We start from the raw sequence: 21,315 nt of genomic DNA on the forward strand, positions 1-21,315 counted from the left end.
GACAGGACCACCTCCTGCCCATGTGGAAAGAACAGTTGTTGGAAAAACATATCACACGAAAGGACAATCTATAACTTCTGAGCTCAAATGTCATAAAACCAGCATGACATATGCATACCCTAGGCTCAGAAGTTGTAAATCAGATAGTTACCTCTTAGCATCATTTGAAACAGGCACAAAAAAATCTAAGGATGCTACCACTGAAACAGATGGCTTACAGAGTCCATACTTGGCTGATCAGAAAGCAAAAGCTGAAATAATGAATTTAAAGAAGATTTTTGTTAACTTTAAATGTCACTTAAAAGGGGAAACTGAATTGATTTTAGAAAGTATCTTTCAAGAAATAATGTCTGATTTAACCCAGGCCATTCCCTCTATTTCTTCTGTTACTGCTGAAGTTTTTATTGACCAAAGTGAGCCTGAAAAAAGAGACTTGCCCCCCAGTGCTGATATCAGCTCAGTAGCTTCAGAGATTGTGGAAAATATGCTTGAAAAGCTACAGTCTGCCATTGAGAAAAAATGTGTTGAGATGATTACACAAGAAGATTGGTCACCCGACCTAAATCCAAGCTTAACACCCAGTGAAGAATGCCTTATTCCATCAAGTGGAAAACCTCTTACAGCTTCGCTGCCTTATGCTATGGACCCCATGTGTGATATTGCAGAGAATATGGTTCATGCCATTTTAGAAAAGCTGATGACACTTGCATCTTGTAAGCAGGATGAACTTCCTCATCTCAAAGATGCAACTAAACTTTCCTATCAGCAGCATATGACAGACCCAGCATGTACATTCCTTGGAAAAGCTGACAAAAGGAAATGGAGTCCTGAACCTGATGCAGCTAATTTAATTGTTAAAGAAGAAATACAAAATTTAATATCAAATATTTTTTCCCAGTCCTCTTTGGTTGGCTATATAGAGGAAGCAATCAGCACTATACTAGGATATGTACAAACTGAACTTAACAATGAGAGACTTACTGCATCTGAAGAAACAGTAGTATTCCTCCAGCTACTCGATGATATTTTCACACAGCTCCAGCGGAAGCCAGTAAAATCAGATGTTCAAAAAAGTAGACACTCTAGACTGAGAAATCTTTCTGACCCTTCTGACATGGAAGAAAAGTACAGACTAACTGGCACTAGATTATCTGGTGACCCTAGGTCTAGAAAACGATTTCCACCTATTAATGTTCCTGGTATGGTTCTTTATTCTGAAGACGATAATGAAGAAATAGACAAAATTGTGAAAAATGTGCTTGATTCATCTATTAAAGATGAAAAAGCAAAATCACAAGAACAGAACCCTGAATATTGGTTTACAAAAGGAAACACTTGTCCTGAATACAAAAGAAATAGAAAAGCACCCACAAAGCCGGCTTCTCCAAAAAACAAAGTTGCATTTTGTGAAGGGGGATTAAAGACTGAGTTACCACATTTTAATAAGAAAGCACTTTTAGAGAGAAAACCCTGTTCGAATAAGGACATTTTAATTTTTAGCCAAGATCAAAAGCTTCAGATACAAAAGGCTTCACAAAACGTAGTCAAAAGGATTTTAACAGAAATGGTTGAGGACTTATCTTCTGTTCCTCCCAGTCACTTAGGCATTGAAACTGGCCGAGAAGCTTCCGTTCTTGTTTCAGAAAAACCTCAAGGCCTGTCACTTCAAGAATGGATAGACCAGATGTTCTCTGTGTCAGAAATTAATACAGTGGCTCAAGAAATAACAGATGCTGTGTTAAATATACTTCACAAGGCATCGAGCTGCATTCCCAATAGCACCAAAAGCTCCATTTCATCCTCAGTTCATCAAACTTCTCCTGATAGCTCTGATACTCCAGATATGGTCAAAGAAGCACCAAGTAAAAAAACATTAAATATATGGTTTGACAGTGAAAAGAAAATGAAATATTTATCTTCACTCAACTTAGATCCTGCAAAACCTTCCTTGTTAAGGTCTGAAGAAAATAAACCTGTAGAAGACATTACTGATGACATCATTAATGCAGTGTTTAAAAAGCTGAAGTTGCTCATTTATCCAAAATTGAAAATGGGCTTCAAACCTTCACTTGCAGAGCAATCTTCACTGCACTCTCAACTTACTACTTACACAACTAAGGTAGTTAACATTGTTTTGCATGCTATCCAAAATGAATTGCAACTCAATGAGAAAAGCCTAAACCTTCAGGATACAGAACACACCAAATCCCGGACGGGTAAAGAATTTTCTGCTGACACTGATAACTTAGAATCCCTTGTCTCAAGTTTCAGTGATGACATTATGGCATCTCCATTATTAACTTGCATTTGCGAAATGTTATCATCAAGTGAACATTCGAATCAAAGCAGTATTTCACTCCCCTCAAATAAGTCAAAGCCTTCAATTTCCTATGGCCCTGACAATGTTGAAAAACAAAACACTTTGCCCAGTAGTCAAGATAAAAAATCTTTTCACCAATACTTAGCTACGCCATGTGCTCTCCATAGTTACCTTCATGGAACAGATCTCAGAGATAATGCCAGATTGGAAGTGTTAGATACTATTGGGGAAGTACTATATGAAATGTTGTGTAAGCTCATAAGAGTGCATCCTGACTGCCAGCTATCTTGCAGTAAGCTAAACAGAGAGAAGATGAATGAGAATCAGCAAACAGCTACTAAATTGCAGTCTAATATTCAGCTCATTTCCAAAACAATTTTGGAATATATCCTTGCAAAATTATGTAGTGTTGACATGGATACTAGTTTTGCAAGTTCTGGAATTAAAGCTGTCTCAGAGTTTCTTGATATCGATAGCCTGTCATTTGATTCAATTATTCAGGAAATGGCCAAATGCACTGACATAATCGCCAGCGTAGTTTCCAGGATGGTTCAGGAGAGTAATAAAAAGGGGGCTAAAAAAAGGGGGAAAACTGTTTCTTCTTCTGCATCTTCCAAAACAGGAAGCACAAAAGAAACACAGCCAAATAAACTGAAAGCTATGGCTTCCGATATTCTTAATACAGTTTTTGCTAAACTGGAAGGATTTGCCAATGGAAATTTAGAAACGCTGGATTCCATTAGTGATGAAAATAAAAAAAGCAATAAGATGGACTTAAAATGTGAAAGTCTCAGTGCTTTCACAGACACACGTAAAGAACTATTGCAGTCTGCGTTATACATACATGCAAAGAAGGTAGCAAGTACTATTTTGAAAGCTATTCAAACAGAATTAAATATGAATTCATTAGATTTGAGGACAAGTGCAAAAACCTCACCACCTGAGAAACAAATTCTTAAGAACATAGTCAATTTAATTTTAGATTTGGTATCTTCCGATATGTTCAATGAAACTGAATCTGAAGAGAGAGACATCGAAACTTTTCGATACAAACCAACTTATGGGAATTTTCTTCCAGGAGGAGCCGAGTCAGATTCATTTCTAGAAGACCCTGCACATATAGAGAAAGAATTTACTAGAGAGAGAACATCACTAAGAGAAGAAACTAAATCAGATTCTTTTAAACAATGGATTCTAGAAAGAACCTTAAACAAAATTGAAGTGAAACTGAAGGAACCAAGGAAGTCTCCACTCATTCCAATTATTAGAAATATTTTGAATGAAATTTTTCAAGGTGCTTTGGCCAATCAGTTAAATGTGCTTTCTCTCTCCCACTCTCATTTAGGTGGCATCCCTCACAATGTTGATGAGCCAATTGCTCAAACATCTGTTCCATTTACAGATAAAATGATGGATCCCTTAGTGTCTGAAGCAGATGTAGTCATAGTAGTAGATGATGTTGTTAGAACTGTATTTCATAAACTTTATTCAGTTGCCATGACACGGAGAAATGAAAGTGAAAATAGGTATAAAACCATCACCTTTTCAGCAAATGTTTCTTTTCATGAACACACCTATAGAGAAAAATCCTCTCTTACTGTCCTGGATGAGAATCCATGTGCTGTTCAGTCCAGAGTCAATACTGACAAACAAGTTAAAGTAAATGTAGCTGAAGATATTGTACAGACAGTATTAACAAATCTAGAAACTTTTGCTACTTCCAAAATAAAATCTCTCTTTCATCCCCAAATCAACTTCACAGTTCCATCAGCTTTACCTATTCATCAGGATAAGAGGACCTTAAGCCAAGTATTATCAGTCAAAGATTCATGCTCTAATGACCAGTTTTCTTGCTGTACAGTGGATCAGATTATGTCAGAAAAGACGAGCTCACGCCAGCTCTCTTTAAATAAATTAAATACACATGCAACAGAAGTGGCCAGAAAAATTTTACAAGGAATCAAACATGAGTTAGACAGAGAAAAGGAAAGTCCTTTCTTAACACATAATATTACGGTCTCTGAAGGTATTGCAAGTCAAATTGTCAATACAGTGTTAGATATTATATCATCTAAAAGTAAATGCGACAAAAACAATTTTGACAAAGAGCTTAATTCAGATCAGCAAGAAGGTATCATCGAAAAGATGTTTAATAAGACTGAATATCGAAACATACTTCAGTTTCAAATACAAGATGCCATCGAATGTATCTTATGTGATATTTATGAAAAAACACTGTATCAAAATAATCTCTCATTTGCCACGCCCACTCCAAAATATAATATAGCTGGTAAACTTTCTGAAGCAAATTCTGAAATGTACATGGAGGGTGTAAATAAGATTATTCCAAAACTTTCAGTTCCTAAATCAGATGTCATTTTGATGTCCAGTGATATTGTGGATATTGTTCTTCATAAGCTCCGTTCTGCTGTCATGCTTGGCATAAAAGCAGAGGATCCTGCTTCTGCAAGATTGCCCCTTACCTTTTGTGATATGTTTCCACAAGCAGAGAGTGGAAGAAAAACAGAATGTTTTTCATCTTCAAGAAACCTGAAATCAGCTTATGCTGTTGGTAGTCAGATAAGTGTAACAGAGAAAGAAGACACCAAGAACTCTGCTCCTGACCCATGTGAGGAAAATGCTGACTTCATTACTAAAACTATTTTTACGCAGTTAGAATCTTTTGCCACAAAAAGAGTAAATTCATTAATTACTCTTGCTTTCCTGCCTAAAGAAAAGTCATTTGTTAGTCTGGAACTAGAAACTTGTAAACAAGATGACAACATTTTTCATAAATCAAGCCAAACTGAATCAAATGTGAACGTCTTGAAAATACCCACTGAAACTCTTATCAGCCAAGAGCTCACAGATTCCACTTTTGCCAGTTACAGAGAAAAATTTGGGCCCACAATTCCTCTATCACAAGCTAGTCTTCAGGAATATGCTGACATCATTGCCAGTGTCATTTTGAAGCTTATTAAAAATGACTTAGACCTAGAAATCCAAAAGGCATCTCTATATCCAAACAATAATTCTTTCCAAGAAAACATCATTGTGAGTGACATTGTCAACGGTATCTTAAAGACTTTAAATGATAAAAGATCTGTAAAGGAAATTAGTTTTTACTCAAAAGACAATCCTAATTTATTTTCACAGTTAACTCTGTCAAATGAAATATTGTTGGAACAAAGAGAGCAGGAAGAAAACACCAAATTATCTCTGTTTTCACAGTATCCATTAGAACAAAACCAAATGACATTGGAAAAGGAAAGCCAGAGAATTGTTTTGGAAAAAATATTTATGAGAAATGGAGAATCAAAACAAAAAGAAAAAACTGCCTTGCTCAATGCAGTGAAAGAAGTTTTAAATAAAGTGTACCGACGAACACTGGATATTAAAGGCCATTTGCCCCCTTTTAATGAAACCCCCTACTTTGTATCTAATTCTAAAATTAAAACATCAGACATAACACAAAAAGACTTTTTTCAACCACATATTAACAGTGTAGCAGATGACATAATCGAAATTGTTTTAGGGGAAATGTACTCTGTAGTTGTGTCATCCTTATATGAAAGTAATAAAAAAGAAGAAGCCTCTGACAGTAATGATACTTTACCCAAGATTCCATTATGTGCCTCAGAAACTAAACAAACAGGAAAAGGAAGTGATTCCACTAGATATGGGACACAACACGTTTATCCTTATACAGGCAATGAAAATGTTTCTCTATTAGAAAACAGTTTTCTGCAATATTCACCACTGCAAGTGAGGAAAGATTTGGTCCAAACAGTTCTCAATAAGATCACAGACTTCGCTTCATTTCATCTAAGAGAAGCTTCACATCCTGAAGGTTGTTCTGATGACTTGCAGCCTCTAAGTCTACATAGTTTTAAAGTGGGCCCTAAGGGCATCCCCCAGACAGGTTTTAAGACAAATTTAAAAGCAAAATCAAAAGTTACTCCTTTGCCTAAATTTCGAACCAAACCACACCTAGGACTTAGTAGCATAAAGGCCAAAAGCAAGACCAAGTTAGGACCTGGGGAGAAGACTCCGAAGGTCAGCCAGTCCAAGACCGCCACTGGGCAGCCGCACATGCTAACAGCAGGGGACGCCCACAGCTTACTAGAAATGAACCTGCCGGCTTCAGAGCTCAAAATGTATGCCAAGCGTATAGTAAGTAATATCCTGGAAACAACTATGACAGAATTTGAAAAGGCGACGCACACTAGAACCATGGTAAATGTGAAAGCTCTACCATTCAATGAGATCGCGGCAGCAGGTAGCATAGTTAATACAGTTTTGCAAGGATTATATGCTACAAATAACCACAGTTTGGCTCATCCAATCAAATTCTTACATCTGGATGACCTCCAGCATTCACAGGGCAATACAGGTACCAAGTCTCTTGCCAAAACACAAGCATGTTTTTACTTGGAAAATGTTTCTTCACAGCTAGAACAGATTTTTCCTAAAGACGGTATATTTAAAAAAATGTTTGACAAATGGCAAGCAGAATCAAATGACATGGAAAGTGAAAAATGTAACTTATTGATGATAGCTGAAAATGTTTTGACTGCAATTTCAGTGAAAGCCAAAGAATTAGAATATTCTCTTTCACTTTTAAGTTTGCCACATCTTGAGGACTGTGAAAGTAAGTTCCATAATTGTTTTAAAAGAACTTCTACCAGAGCTGAGGATACCAAAGCACAAATTAATATGTTTGGAAGGGAAATTGTCGAAATGCTGTTTGAAAAATTACAGCTGTGCTTTTTGTCCCAGATACCCATCCTAGATAGTAAAGAAACTCTAGCAAGTAGAAAGTGTAGTTTTCCAACCAAGGAGAGCCTCAGCAGTGTACCCGTCTACAACATGAGCACAAAAGACCAAATGTCTTTGGCTGCTAGCAAGCAAATTGTTCAAGAAATTGTAGAAAGGGTTTTAAACATGTTAGAGTCATTTGTAGACTTGCAATTTAAACATATCTCTAAATATGAGTTTTCTGAAATAGTGAAAATGCCTATAGAAAACCTTTTCCCTGTCCAACAGAGACTAGTAAGCAAAAGGATGTTGCCAAAATTACAACCATTAAAAAAGTTTTCTGATGACTACTCTAAATCAAGTACTATTATTTCTAAGGAAAATGTACAGAATACTCTTCTACATGTTCATTCATTCCATTCAGAATTACTTACATATGCTATTAATATCATCAGTAGCATGCTTGGTATAATTAAGAATGAGCTAGATAAAGAAATAACTCAAACAGAACCATCATCAATTAGCATATTGAACGAGAACATTGCAGCAAGTAAGATCATTGGCACACTGATAGACCAGTGTACTTATTTCAATGTATCTCTAATCAAAAAACTTCCCATGGAAAGTTTGTTCCCAGGAGTGGAAAATACCTACATTGTTAATCAGGTTGAACTGGCAACTAATATGAAAATTCCCAGGTCAAAGTTAAAGCAAGTTAGTTTTGTGAATAATCTTCCACAAATCAGTGTACCTGGTTTGGTAGTTCATTCTGCAGAAGATATGAAAAAAAATTATAGGGCATCATCAAATTTATCTTCATATGACAGAGCCTCTACAGAAGACCCAATTAAAAGCTCAGAACCAATGGAAAGGCCTGATTCAGGAAATATACCAACATGCTTTAGAAACAAAGTACAAGACTGTGGAGCAAGGGAATGGCTATTTGATCAAGCCACAAAAGGAAATAGCTCCCTTCCTGAAGGCAGTATCTTACAAAAGCTGTTTAGAAAAGTGAATGAATCTACAGAAGAATCACTAAAGCAAAGCATGTCATTCATAGAAATGGGAAAAGGTGGAAATCCAAAAGTGTTTCATTATGAGGCCCTAAAACCGGTTGTTGAACCGAACCAAACTCAAAGTATATTGACAGCTGTTTCTCCACTCAAAGTATACTTAGCTGCAGAAAATATTGTCGATACTGTGCTGGCAAGCTATGGTTTTCCAAGTCAACCACCCAGTAATGAAAGCATGGAAACAATGAAGGCTTTTTTCATAACAAAGCAAAACCCTGGAGGACAAAAGAATGAGAAGAAAGGTTTGCTAGGAATGTGGGATAAAAGAATCAGCTGTATACCTGAAGAGAAAAACAAAAACTCTGAAGCAAGCAGGGGAGATTTTTCTTTATTGCAAAAATGGGAAAATATTAAGTATCCAAAGATAAAGACTCTGAAAGAATTTGAAGTCATTGCTTTTGCTGATCATGAACTGGGTCCAAATGAAATTAATTTGGTAGCAAGGCATGTAACCACATCTGTGGTCACGTATTTCCAGAACTTCAAAACTAGAGGTAAGCAAGAGATAACTTACTTTAAAATTGGCATGATTTAGAAAAAAAAATAGAAATGTCTAAATATCTCCTGTCCCAAGAAGCCACATTTACTGTTTTTCTGAAAACAGCCTTGGTTGGAGCTGAGGTATTTAATACTCCTTAATACATCAGGATACTTAAAAAAAAAAAAAAAGTTAAACACATCGTTTGAACCTGAAAAGGGTCCATTGCAGATGAGAGAAAATGGGACTATAATAAAGCAGTGTTGAGCATGAGGTATGAGTTCCAAAGAGTTTTTAAAGTTCTCATGCATGACTTCTTTATACCAAAGCCAAAGTCAATTGATTGGAGGTTAGTTATTTGTCTTTTCAAGGTGTACAGTTGAAATCTTTGCCATTATCATTCACAGTTTATAAGAACGGTGGTGTTAAACATCTTGTTTTGTTTATGTAGCAGTATTCTTGAATTTCTTTGAGGTATAATACTCTAAACATATTCTTCCAAGGATATTTTCACTCCTTTTCTAAGAATGCTTGTCTGTACATGTTAGAGTGAACTACATGTAATAGCCATTTTTCGAATGTGCAAACCTGTTGATTATTAACAATTTCATAAAATGGAATCTAATAATACTATAATAGACCATAACTGGAGCAATAATTCCATTTGCCAGTAAGTGGTTGCTATATTACTAGTCCAGATAAATCACTTGCCCAACATTCAAGTAAGAGAGCATATTACCAGTCCTAACACCCACAGGAAGAGGTAATTTTCCATTCTTACAATTGGCATTTTTTTCAAGGTGGACAGCTGTGTGACTGCAGCTCCAAGCTCATAAACAGATTTTCTCCAAAACTGAACTTAGTAAAAAACAAAACAAAACTAACAAAAGAGGATTCATCATTCCATCCCATTGACATTTGCTGTTCTATCAAATCAATCCTCTATTCTTGGACATGTCCAGGACCTTCTAGTGGTTTCACTCAGGTTACTTCTTTCCTGGGGAATATTCACTCCTCGCTCCACTCATCTCGATGTGGGCAAATCTTGTCTGAGCAGTCAAAGCCCAGCAAAAAGCCTCCCACCTCGCAAAGACTTGCCTGATTCCACATGCAGAGAGGTACAATAGATGATTAAGTTCTGAGGAAGTTTTGAGACAGAAGAGTTGCTCTCGCCACCATTCCAAGAAGTTAGCCATCCCAACCAGGCACACGATTTTCAGTAAATATTCTGTAGAATGGAAGAAAGAATAGAGCCTACGTTGTGCTGGTTTGGTCTTCCATTTTTGTGAAAAACTGCAATCTAGAGGTGAAGGTACTACTGACATAGTCATCTATCCCTTACATTTCTCGAGTTAGCACACTTTTATTTTGGTCAAGTTGTTGCTGCAACGCAGCTCCTCAGTTTCCTAAAAGTAATACGTAAAATAACATTAAATGTTTTGACTAAAATTATTCCTTATGTAATTATATGAGGTCTCTGTAGATCACTGCAGAAATGCTAGTATATAAAACTCAACTTGAAAATCATTTTTCTACCCCAGAATTTCCAACTTCTTAGAGTCCATAACCATCTAAGCAAGGCAGATATCAGCACTTGACAGAAGTTTGAATTCCCTAGAATTCTTTTACCAACTTTCTAGCTAAAATTAACATTCTGCAAGATGGAAAATAAATACTGGAAGAAAAACCAATTTTTTTCTTGACTATGTTTTTCTTTTTCTTTAGTTAGCTGTTCCAAAGATGAGATTTTTATGTAAATAATTATCGATATATTGCATTTTCCATATTTCTCTTACTGCGTGCTAATAATTGTGTTCTCTTTTTAAGTTTCCAGTGAAAAGATGTCTATTGTTTCTACACTATCAAGGACAAAATACAAATCAAAACAGCCTCCAAGAAGCCTATACAGTGATTCTTCACTTTATCAATTTTGTGAACATCTCACTGAGTCTGTCATTTACCATTTAAGTTTAAGCATTTCTGATAGCACCAAAGATGGTAGAGAAAAGGAGAAAGCATGGGAAAGCCAAAATGCAGAATTTAACAAGATTATTTTAATTTATTCTGAAGTGTTTGAAAACAGGTCAATTCTTATTGGAGAACTTGCTTTAAGTATTTCTGAAATCATTACTAAAACCCTTTTTAATAGTAGCATTATAGAGGCTGACATGGAACAGCAAATTTGTTCTTTAAAAACAAAGTACATTTATTGCCCAGGAATAGCTGCTGCTGACTTTGATAATCTCTTTCAGGATCTCTTAATAGGAGTGATTCATATACTGTCAAAAGAAATAGGAATAACTCATCACGTTGAAAGCAATAGAAGTAAATCATTTTCTATGCTCAGAAGCAATAGTGTCCCAATTTTCAACAAAACAAATACCATGAAAAGACAGATAGGTGGCAGAGATTGGGAATCATCTACTCAGCAAAAGGATCCTCTCATTCAAAAAAATAAATTAAATTATCTTGCATATAAGTTAGACAGGCTAGTTAGCAACCTAGAAACTTGTGAATCCAAAGAAGTAGTCAATAAAGTCTTCAAAATTGTTTTAGATTTATTTTCTCCAGATGAACACGCAGGTGACACTATGGATTCTGATAAAAAAGCAAGAAAATTTTCCTCATTCTTGAATGATCAGCAAAGTAATAGCATACTTGGAAATAATTTAGGGCTCACCCCCAACTCAGTTTTTCTTCTCAATGTTGTGTGTCAGAAACTTATTAGGACACTTTTGGAAAAATGCACAAGCACTGTCTTTCTTGATAATGACTCTCCTTCTGATGAAATATCAGCAGAAGAATGTAAACTTTTAAAAATACTTCAAAGTGTAGAAGATGAAGAATTTGATTGTAAGGGAGCAATGGACCATGAACAATTTCAAGGAGGTTATATGTCAGATCTTTTGGAACATCTGGCAAAAATGGACCAAGATTTATTGTCATCAGACTCTATGCTCACTCTCATTTCCCACAGTTTGGTTAAATCGTTGATGAACAAATTGTGTCACGGTATGCAACTCCCCCAGAGTCCACCTACTGCTAACAAGCATTTAAAATATAGAACAGGAGAAATACAGTCTAGTTTTATAAAAGCAAACAGGCCAGAATTAGCAGAATTAGGTCAAGGTACAAGTTCTTTAGGATTCATGCATTATGACAGTACTGCTTTGACAGGAGCCCTGAATAATCCCAGTATGGTTAGCTCCACAACACAAGCAACATTTGGCAAGAAGTGTTCAGTGAATTCCTCTTCTGTGTCACCTTTTAAAAGTCAGGGAACAAAGGGTATGGATACAATAGCCATCCACAATAAACTAAATCTGGGAGATATGAATACAGGAGTTTATTCAGCCACATTTTTAGAGGAAATAATTTCGGAACTGTTTTTTAATCTCTCTACTTCATTGTGGGGCAAAAATGAAAACATTACTGAGGCCCAGCTTAATGAGATGAATACATTATTTGTCAACAACGTAGTGAATGAGTTTAATAATGCACATGTCACTGTTTTACGGAATGCTGAAGAAAGGCTGTGTTTTCCACCAGTCCATAAAGAAACTGTTAGTAGGATTGTTGACTCAGTTTATTATGATGTTTTACAGAAATATAAATTGAAAGTAAGCTGCGGTGGTAACGTGGCACATGACAATACCTCAATGGCAGAACAAATAACTAATGGCATACTATTAGAGACTTTGGACTACCAACTCCCATCTTGCATCAGGGAGAAGCTTATACCTAATTTATATTACCCTCTCAAAGCTGAAATAATACTGCAGAAACTACAAAATAACCTGAGAGAATTTACTTCTAAATCCAGGTCTTCAACATGCTATAGCACAAGGTTGTCACACTCATTTTTAGAAGATGTCATCAGACGACTTTTATCTCAACTCATTGTACCACCCAGTAAGCCTTCTTCTTTGAGTAAAAAATATTTCATGAGTTCAGATTTTAATGAAATGTCTAACTGCATAATAAAGAAGGTTATATCAGCCATTTCCAAACATAAAATTTGGTTCACCATGTATGATAGTCAACATCTATGTACAGGGAAAAACCTCCAGAAGATGGTGGATTCCATTTATAGTAATATCATGCAAACATCTGACTCTCTTGTTTCAGTACAGAAAAGTATAGTCTGCCGAAGCCCAACTATGGTTGACCGGATAGCTAGTTTTATTATCCAAGAGGTTATTGAAAATCATCTTCAACCATTTTTGTGTGAAGAAGGTTCGCCTCGTCCAAATACTCCATTGGATGCAATATCAGACATGGTTAAACAGGTCCTCAGTGAAGTCATAGAGTCACATGGACCCAAGACACTATCACATGTAGGTATTTACCCTGACATATTCATTGGGGAAATTGTTGCCAGACTTTTATCAAAGATTTTCAGTCCAAAGCATAACGCTGAAATTGAGCTGGAAAACATTACACAAAAAATAGTGAACTCAATAAATAGCCATTTTGACAAAGCTAAAATTCCTATTCTATGTGATGGCAAAGACCAGCAGTCTTACCCCTCTGTCAACACAGACATTGTGGATGAACTTGTCACCTCAGTTTATAGAAATGTTTTAAAACAGCATGGTCTAGACCCTGAGTTTGATAAAGAGACTACAGAAAGTGAAATTTTTGTGGAAAATATTACCAATTTAATTGTAGCAGCTATTTCAGATTGCCTTCTTCATCCACTGTTTTCTGGGGATTTGTCATCTTCCTGTTCTATTTCCACAGCTGAGAATATACTTCAGGATATTATTAGTAGTATCAATACATCTACAAGGCCAAGTCAGAGTTTATCTCTATATAACACCTTGCTGCCTTACAAATTTTTAGAAGACATGATCAGAGTATTATTATCTAGAATCTTTCCTTCTGCATTTAACACTGTCCTGAACACAGAAACTCTAAAAGATAGATCAAAAGTGAATTTCAATGAAATTGCTTCAAATATAATCAGTGATATTAGGATGAAAATTTCTCAACATGAAATTCACTTTTCAAAAGATGGAGAAGAAACCACGTTTGTTTATTCAGAAGATGATGTTCAGCATCTTGTTGACTCAGTATTCAAAAATATTTCACAAAACTCCGAGTCTGAAGAATCAATTGAGCAAAATATCACAGGAAGTAATGATGTTCTTATTGATAGAATAGCAGGTTTCATCATTAAGAATATTTGTCAACAACATCTTCAGCCATTTCTGGATGGAAAGTCATTGCCTTCATCATCATACACATATCTAGACAATGAGACAAGGCAGTGGTTTTATACCAGTGTTTATTCCTCAACTTTTTTGGAAGATGTTGTCTCTGGAGTTTTGTACAAAATATTCCACAGGGTGTTAGGCATTGTACAGACAAAATCAGTAAGAGATTTAGAAGATGAACTTTCTGATAAAGCTGAAATACTCATACATTTGATAGCAGAGGAATTCTCAAAAGCCCAAATTAGCATTATAGAGAATGCAGAGGAAGAGTTGTGTTTGCCTCCAGTGGAGAGAGATATAGTCAAAAACATTATTGATGTGGTGTTCAGCAAAGTTTTGCAAGAATATGATAAGGAAATAATGGCCAATAATGACTTTCTAAATGATGCAAAGACACTGGCTGCAAGGATAACTAAAATCATGCTAGCTGAAATTTCTGATTTCCAAATTCATCCAAATATTATAGGAAAGCTTCCTTTTCAGTCACTCTCCAAACTAAATGTTAATGTCTTGATAAATAGAGTTCAATGTGACATTACTAAATCAAGATTCCGAAGACAGGCATCAACACTATATACAACTAACTTATCACATACTCAGTTGGAAAAAATTGTCACTCAACTTATATCTCAACTGAGTCCATTGGCCTCCAGTGCAGAATGCATAGATACTTCCCAATCAGACTTAAGTAATGCAGTCATAAAACTGATAAATGAAATTATATCAATAATTTCAAAACATGCAATATGTATTATTAAACATGGCAATGAAAAACAAAATATGATTTCAGAGAAAGATATCCAGTCTATGGTTGATTCCATTTATGCTGATCTTTCATATTCAAATCTCTACCAATCTCTTACAAAAGATAAAAAAGATATAAGTAACATTCCTGTTTCAAAAATGGCAAGTTTTATAATAAAAGAAATATTTAACCATCATCTTCAGTCATTTTCATCTGGAGATAAAACTTTCATTTCATCTTCATTTGATCAAAATGATAGACAAAAAGCAATCGATCCTAAACAAAGAGAGTTGTCTTTTATTGTGAACTCAGCTGTCTTTCTGGAGGAAGTAATTTCTGAACTTTTATGTAAACTCCTTTATGCATTCTCACATAATGTCTTGGCTGCTGAAAAGCCAGATACAGTAAAAGTCAAAATTACTGGCATTGTTACAACATTAGTAAAATCAATTATTCTGGAGTTCACCACATCAGAGATTTTAGTTGCAGATTATTTTGATGATGGTATGTGTTTTTCAGAAAGATACAAAGAAATGGTTCAAAAAACAGTCAACCAAATTTATGAAAAAATATTAGATGAATATAAATCTCTGATTCAAGTATATAGAGCTATACAAAGTGACACCATTTGTTTTGGAAGGAAAATATATCATTTGCTGCTGGAAGAAATTTATGATTATCAGGTGCAATCATTAGTTTCAGGAGAATTAGTGTCTTCTTCCTATACTTCCCCTAAAGCTGATAATATCATCAGAAAAGTGCTAAATGTCATCTTGAAGGATAGTCACACCTTCCCATCATGTATTACTGTGCTGCCTCGCTCTCTTTTAGAAGATATAATTTACAAGCTTCTAGTGCATTTCTTCCCTTCAGCTGACACCGAGAGTGAGCTAAAAGAGGAAGATGTTTCACCAGGTTATGAGTTTGCGGATGCAGCTTCAAAACTGACTGATGAAATTATCAAAGAAATTTCTGAACATGAAATCCGTATTGCCACGGCAGAAGACAATGCAGAAAGTACGCAATTAGAAGTGATTGAGAATTTGGTTGACTCTATGTGTGGTAATATCTTGAAAAAATCTGAATTTCAAGCTGAAGTGAGGAAAGATGCAGACAAAAAAGGGGGCTCATTCCTCAGTAAAATAGCTGGTTTCATTATGAAGGAAATCATGGATCATCACCTGCATCCATTTTTACATGGTGAAGAATCCTCTTGTAGTGATTATGACCATGTCTCTGTACTTACCAAACCTGGTGAACAAAAGACACAGACTTCTCTATATTCAGCTACATTTTTGGAAGATGTAATTGTTGACCTTGTTCGCAAACTGTATTCTCTTCCAAGTATTACTAAATATTTTGAGAAAAAAGAAATGCCAGAGACAGATATTGTGAGCTTGGCTATAAAATTTGCAAATTCTCTGATAGGAGAATTTAGGAAAAATGAAATTAAAGTTCTACAAAATGCTGAAGAAGTGTTTTCTTTTCCACCAATTGATAAAGAAACAGTTGATAAGATATCCAATTTTGTGTATGATCAATTCATAGGAAAGTGCGAGTCTAATGAAATTCAGAAGGATGATAAAAGTAACAGTGTAATAGAAATGATTGCTGATGTAGCCCAAAAGGCAATCTCTGCTTTCAAGATTCAGCCACTTTTTTCAGGAGACTGGTCATCCACTTTCTTTTCATTTCTAAATCCAGAGAACATTACACAAAGGGTTCAACACCTACCACAGAAAACCTCTGCACAGAAGAGAAGTGCAAAAGGAAACCAAGTTACTTTTTCAGAACAACCATATGAACACACTTCTCCTCCAACCTCAGACCAGAACAATTTGTTGGACACTTTGAAAATAGATAGAACTGAAATGAGTAGAAAGAAAAGTTTCCAAACTGAGGAGACATCTATTAAAAAAGGCGACATTCAAGATCCGAAGGTTACCTCTATAACTGGAACTCTGAAAGACAACACTGTAAACCTGTGTTTGGGGCCGGCTTCAGGGTCGGCTGCAGGAGTGACAAATAAAAAGAAAGAGAATGAAAATAAAGTGGCAACTTCAATTAAAAAATATACTGGGAACGTATCAAAAGTTACATCTCCAACTACTAGTGTGAAAAGTAAAGATACTCAGGAGCCAGATTTTGGGGTAACACTTAAAAATGATGAAACCGAGAAGAAACACAAATCAGCTTCAAAAGACAAAGAGAGGCAAGGTAATGAGGTACACACACAAATTCTAGCAGCTACTAATGATACAGAGTTTAAAGAGGAAGTACTTGGACCAGACTTTGAAATAAACAATGAAAAGATTGGCAAAACAAGAGAAAATGTATTTAAAAAAGAAGAGAAGCCCTTTCAGTTAGCTTTGACACCCAACGGAAGAGATGCAGGGACCACAACAGAAACAACAGAGAAAACAGCAACCCTAAAGCCGAACATTGAGGCGAAAAACGACAATCCACCTCTAACAAATATAAATGAGAAATACTCAGGTCATGAATGTGTTCAAAATGTCACTGAAAATATTTATGGCAATATCTTAGAAGTAGGTTTTTCTCAAGACTCAGTAGACAATTCACATCTTCGAAGTCCCTTATGTGATACATTTTCTGTAACTCAAGAGGTTAGTGAGGATATCGCACAACCTGTTTCAGTAAAGGACTTATCCCTGTCAATTAGTGAAAATCTCCCCGCCAAAGAGAAGGAAAAAGAGAAAGAGAGAGAGAATGAAATAGAGAAAAAACAAGAGAAAGAAAAAGAGCCAGTGAAAGTTAAGGTGATTAAAAGTGAATCTAGTAAACTAGACAGTCCTCGGGATCCACCAAAAAGTAAACCTGGAATTTTTCCTGCTAAATTTTTAGAAGATGTTATCATCGAAATGATTAACAAATTGATCTTTTCTACCTCACCAGAAACACAAGGTAGGTGTCAAAGTGTGAGTGATGACCAAAATCAAGCTGAACTCTATGACACAGCTATGAAGCTTATTGATTCACTGTTAAAGGAGTTTTCAGAGGCTCAAATTAAGGTATTTAAGCCAAATAAGGAAAATGAGTCTTTTCCACCAGTAGCTAAAGTGTCATCAGTTTCTAAACTTCCTCACAAGCATAAAGAATCAACTACAGATGAAGCATCATCTAACACTAAGAAAATAACTGTGGATAAAATGCCACATATGCATAAAGTAACTAAAAAATGTCCTCCAAATAACATATCTTTCTTAGATAGAACACCATCAATCGATAAAACTTTGGTTAACAAAGTTGTTCACTCCTCTGTATGCAGTATTTTGAAGGAATATAAATCTCAAGACTCCATTTGTAAGAATATAAAGAACAATGGGAAATATTTAGCAAGAAGATTAACTAGTGCACTAGTAAATGAAATTTGTGAACATCAGCTTAATTTGCTCTTTTGTGATAAGGTTCCAGCTTCAGCATGTTTGCCTCTGGAATCTAAGGATGTTGTTAAGAAAGTCCAAAATGCAGCTCAAACAGCCAGCAAAGAATGTCAAACGTCATCACCATATACCATCATGCTGCCTCATGAATTTTTAGAGAATGTGATTTCTTCTCTATTATCTAAAATTTTCTCCATAGTATCCAAAACCAAAGCAGAAACATCTGAGGGCAACTGGCTCACGGAACTTGATTTCCTTCAAATGAAGTTATTAAGTACAGTCACAACAGAGATCTCCAACGATGAAGATATGATTATTCAGTACGTGGAATCCTTACATCCCAATGATGATGAAATTATTCAATTAGTGGTTCATTCTATTTATAATAATCTCTTGGCACAGTTTGGATCACAAGAGATTATACAAAATTGTGTAGCAAGTGGATGCAGAATCCTTTCAGAAACCATAGTTGATTTAGTTTTACGGGAAGTGGCTGGTAATCAGTTGCAGAACTATTTTTCTGGAGAGCTAACTCCACACCAGTGTGCAGAAGTTGACAGCATTGTTGAAAATATTCTTAAAAATGTTATACATGCTACTGATGTTCCCCAGGCACAACCATCGCATGCTCATATACTGCCTTATGACATAATAGAAGAAATTGCTGTAAAGTTTTTATCAAAGCTTTTATGTATGTTTCCAAAAGTGGATAAGGAAAGACACAAATCTCTACCAACTGAAATGCAAAACATAGCTACAAAAATATTAAATTCAATACAAGAATTTATCTCAAAAAGTAAGATTAAACTTATACCACCAGCAAAGGAATTGCCTACTGTAACTTTAGCTAACAATGCAACTATTGAAAGAGTAGTTAATTCTGTTTATACCAGTGTTTTAAACCACTCTGGCTCACATACTTCTATATTCAAAGATTTAATGGGGAAGAGCAATGTCCTCTCTGATATAATAGGATTTTTAGTGGTGAAGGAAATTTCCAATTCTGAATTTCAATCACAAGCAAAGGAAGAAGTATCAAGCTCAGAATCAGTTCTGGAAGCCGTCAAAATTATGGAAAAAGTGGTCAAAATTCTTAATGAATTTAAGTCCCAGGAAAAGTCTTCATCTGAAAAAGGTTCTATGCTAGATACTGCATTTTTGGAGGAAGCATTGGCCTTATTCTTGGCTAAAATAATAAGGTTGCCTAGTGCCTCAAGCAAAGATGCAAAAAACTTATCAAAGCCTGAGTTAAATAAAATTGCATCTCAACTGACAAAATCTGTGACAGCTGAAATTTCCAAAAGTAATATTAGTCTTGTTGCTGCTGATCCTGAAGAACAGTTTTTAAATCCAGAAAGTGTAGAAATGATTTCTCAGGTTATTGACTCTATTTATAGTAATGTGCTGCATCAGTCAGGAACCCATGAAGATCTTTACTATGATATAAAAGGTGCAAACAGAGTCTTCCCTAAAAAAGTAGCTAGTTTAATCATTAATGAAGTTTCAAAATTTCCAGTAGACACAGATGACTCAAAGAATTCAAATGCTGATCTCTTTGGAGATCTAGACCTTAATAAAATTGTTGAAAAGGCACAAGAACATGCTTGTAAAATGATCCCTGACGTGGAAAAAGAAGAGTCAGATCAAGGTTCAATTGGAGGGGAAGTGCCACTTAAAATAGTTCCATATATTGGGAATAAACCAGTCAAAGTAGATCCAGACATTATTTCAGACCACTTAGCAGTAATTTCTATAAAAACTCAACCTCTTGAAAAACTTCAGATGGAGTGTTTAAGAAACACTGGACATAGCATAGCAGAAGTGAGAAGAGCATCAATAAATGGGAGAACTTACTCTTCCTCAGACACATCTAATATGGGAAGGACAAAGAGAGAAAGGCGTACCTCATTGAATAACACAGGACGACTGAATATAAAACCCTTAGAGGTAAGTGCAAAAGCAACCATAGAAAAACAGGTGAAGTGAGACATGGTAGTTTTCTGATTCCCTTCCTCAAATAAGTATTTTGGAATGCATTTTTTGTTGTTGTTGTTATTGCCCAGTCTGATAGGAGGAATGGCTGTACTGGTTCGTCCATGTAGTCACATGACTTACTGGACTTGACCTATCTGTGGGTTACTTTAAAGGTCTCAGGCTAGTGTTCTTAAGATAGTCAGTTTAAACTTGCTTTTAAAAAAGTTATATAATAGGAATATATGGACATACCCTTAATAATAACATCAAGCTAACCGATTAAAATTTTCATTTGAAGATTCAGAAGAAACATAGTCTCACGTAGTTCCTATAGTTTTTTCTTTCTTTTTTTTGGATATCTAAAAGTGTTTAGAAGGGCCAGTTAGAATATCAGGATATATGAAGTTTTAAAAATATATATATGTTTTAATTTCTCAAACTTAAGGCTCTATAGCAGTAGTACTCTTTTAACAACATTTATCAACAAACATTAGATTACAAACTCAAGTTATACTTGTTTCTTACTATTTTCACTTTAATTATATTAACTTTTTTCAGTTTCTTCTATACTCGAACAAAGTACCCAGTTCTTTCTTCTTTTATCCTTGTTCTAGATCCAGCGGCTCTAATGCTGACATTTTTATGAACCCATTTCCTGTTACCACAGACCTAGTTCTGCATAGGCCCCAAATATATTAAACTAATCAGGACTTTAAAATGCCAAAATGATGTCGTTGTTACAAGGAAACTATATCACCAAGGACAAAGGGATTATCTGGGCAATGGAGTTACTCTGATCTGCTACACGTTTTGATTTTTATCAAAGCTCTTCATACTCATGGTGTTTGTTCATAAGAGCTCTAAGCATGTTTAGATATATAATCTGTGGCCTGGAAAATGAGAAAAAAGTTATAGAACCATTCTCCCCTGGGGCATAAACTTAAAGTGGATTTTCTCTAGCACTGCCCTGCTGCCCACTGAACTAAGCCTCAGGGCTGGTAAATACACATATGTTAATGAGTGCCTTACATTTTCAAACCCAGACACTGACACACTAATTTCATCTCTTTTGTCCTAAACCTTTTGGACTAGATGACAGTTCTTTTCAGCTCAAATATTTGCTATTCCATATGAGTTCTCATCACTGTATTAGCATATTATTTGGTAGTCTTCATTTATATACAAGTAATCTCTTAAGAGTAAAATTTGTATGGCCAGACTGTAGAATAATGACTCAAAATCACTTTTTAGTTACCTGTAGAACTTTCTATCACAAATTTTACACTTATTTACCAGCTCTCTTTGCTTAATTCATTTATAGACCCTAGAAAGCAGGAAGGAAAT

General features: G+C 35.4%; 1 protein-coding gene across 1 annotated transcript in view; it reads left to right on the forward strand.

Moving 5' to 3' along the window:
* The window catches only part of FSIP2 (fibrous sheath interacting protein 2), a 74,434-nt gene that overhangs the window by 40,375 nt on the left and 12,744 nt on the right, over nucleotides 1-21,315 (forward strand). The window contains exons 14-15 of the mRNA XM_054562722.1: nucleotides 7-8,645; nucleotides 10,457-19,944. Coding sequence (XP_054418697.1) covers nucleotides 7-8,645; nucleotides 10,457-19,944 — 18,127 coding nt within the window. The remainder of the gene's footprint in view (nucleotides 1-6; nucleotides 8,646-10,456; nucleotides 19,945-21,315) is intronic.

Source organism: Pteronotus mesoamericanus, unplaced genomic scaffold, assembly GCF_021234165.1.
Source record: "Pteronotus mesoamericanus isolate MK-2021 breed Mesoamerican mustached bat unplaced genomic scaffold, CSHL_Meso_final scaffold_651, whole genome shotgun sequence".
In the NCBI taxonomy this organism is placed as follows: domain Eukaryota; kingdom Metazoa; phylum Chordata; class Mammalia; order Chiroptera; family Mormoopidae; genus Pteronotus; species Pteronotus mesoamericanus.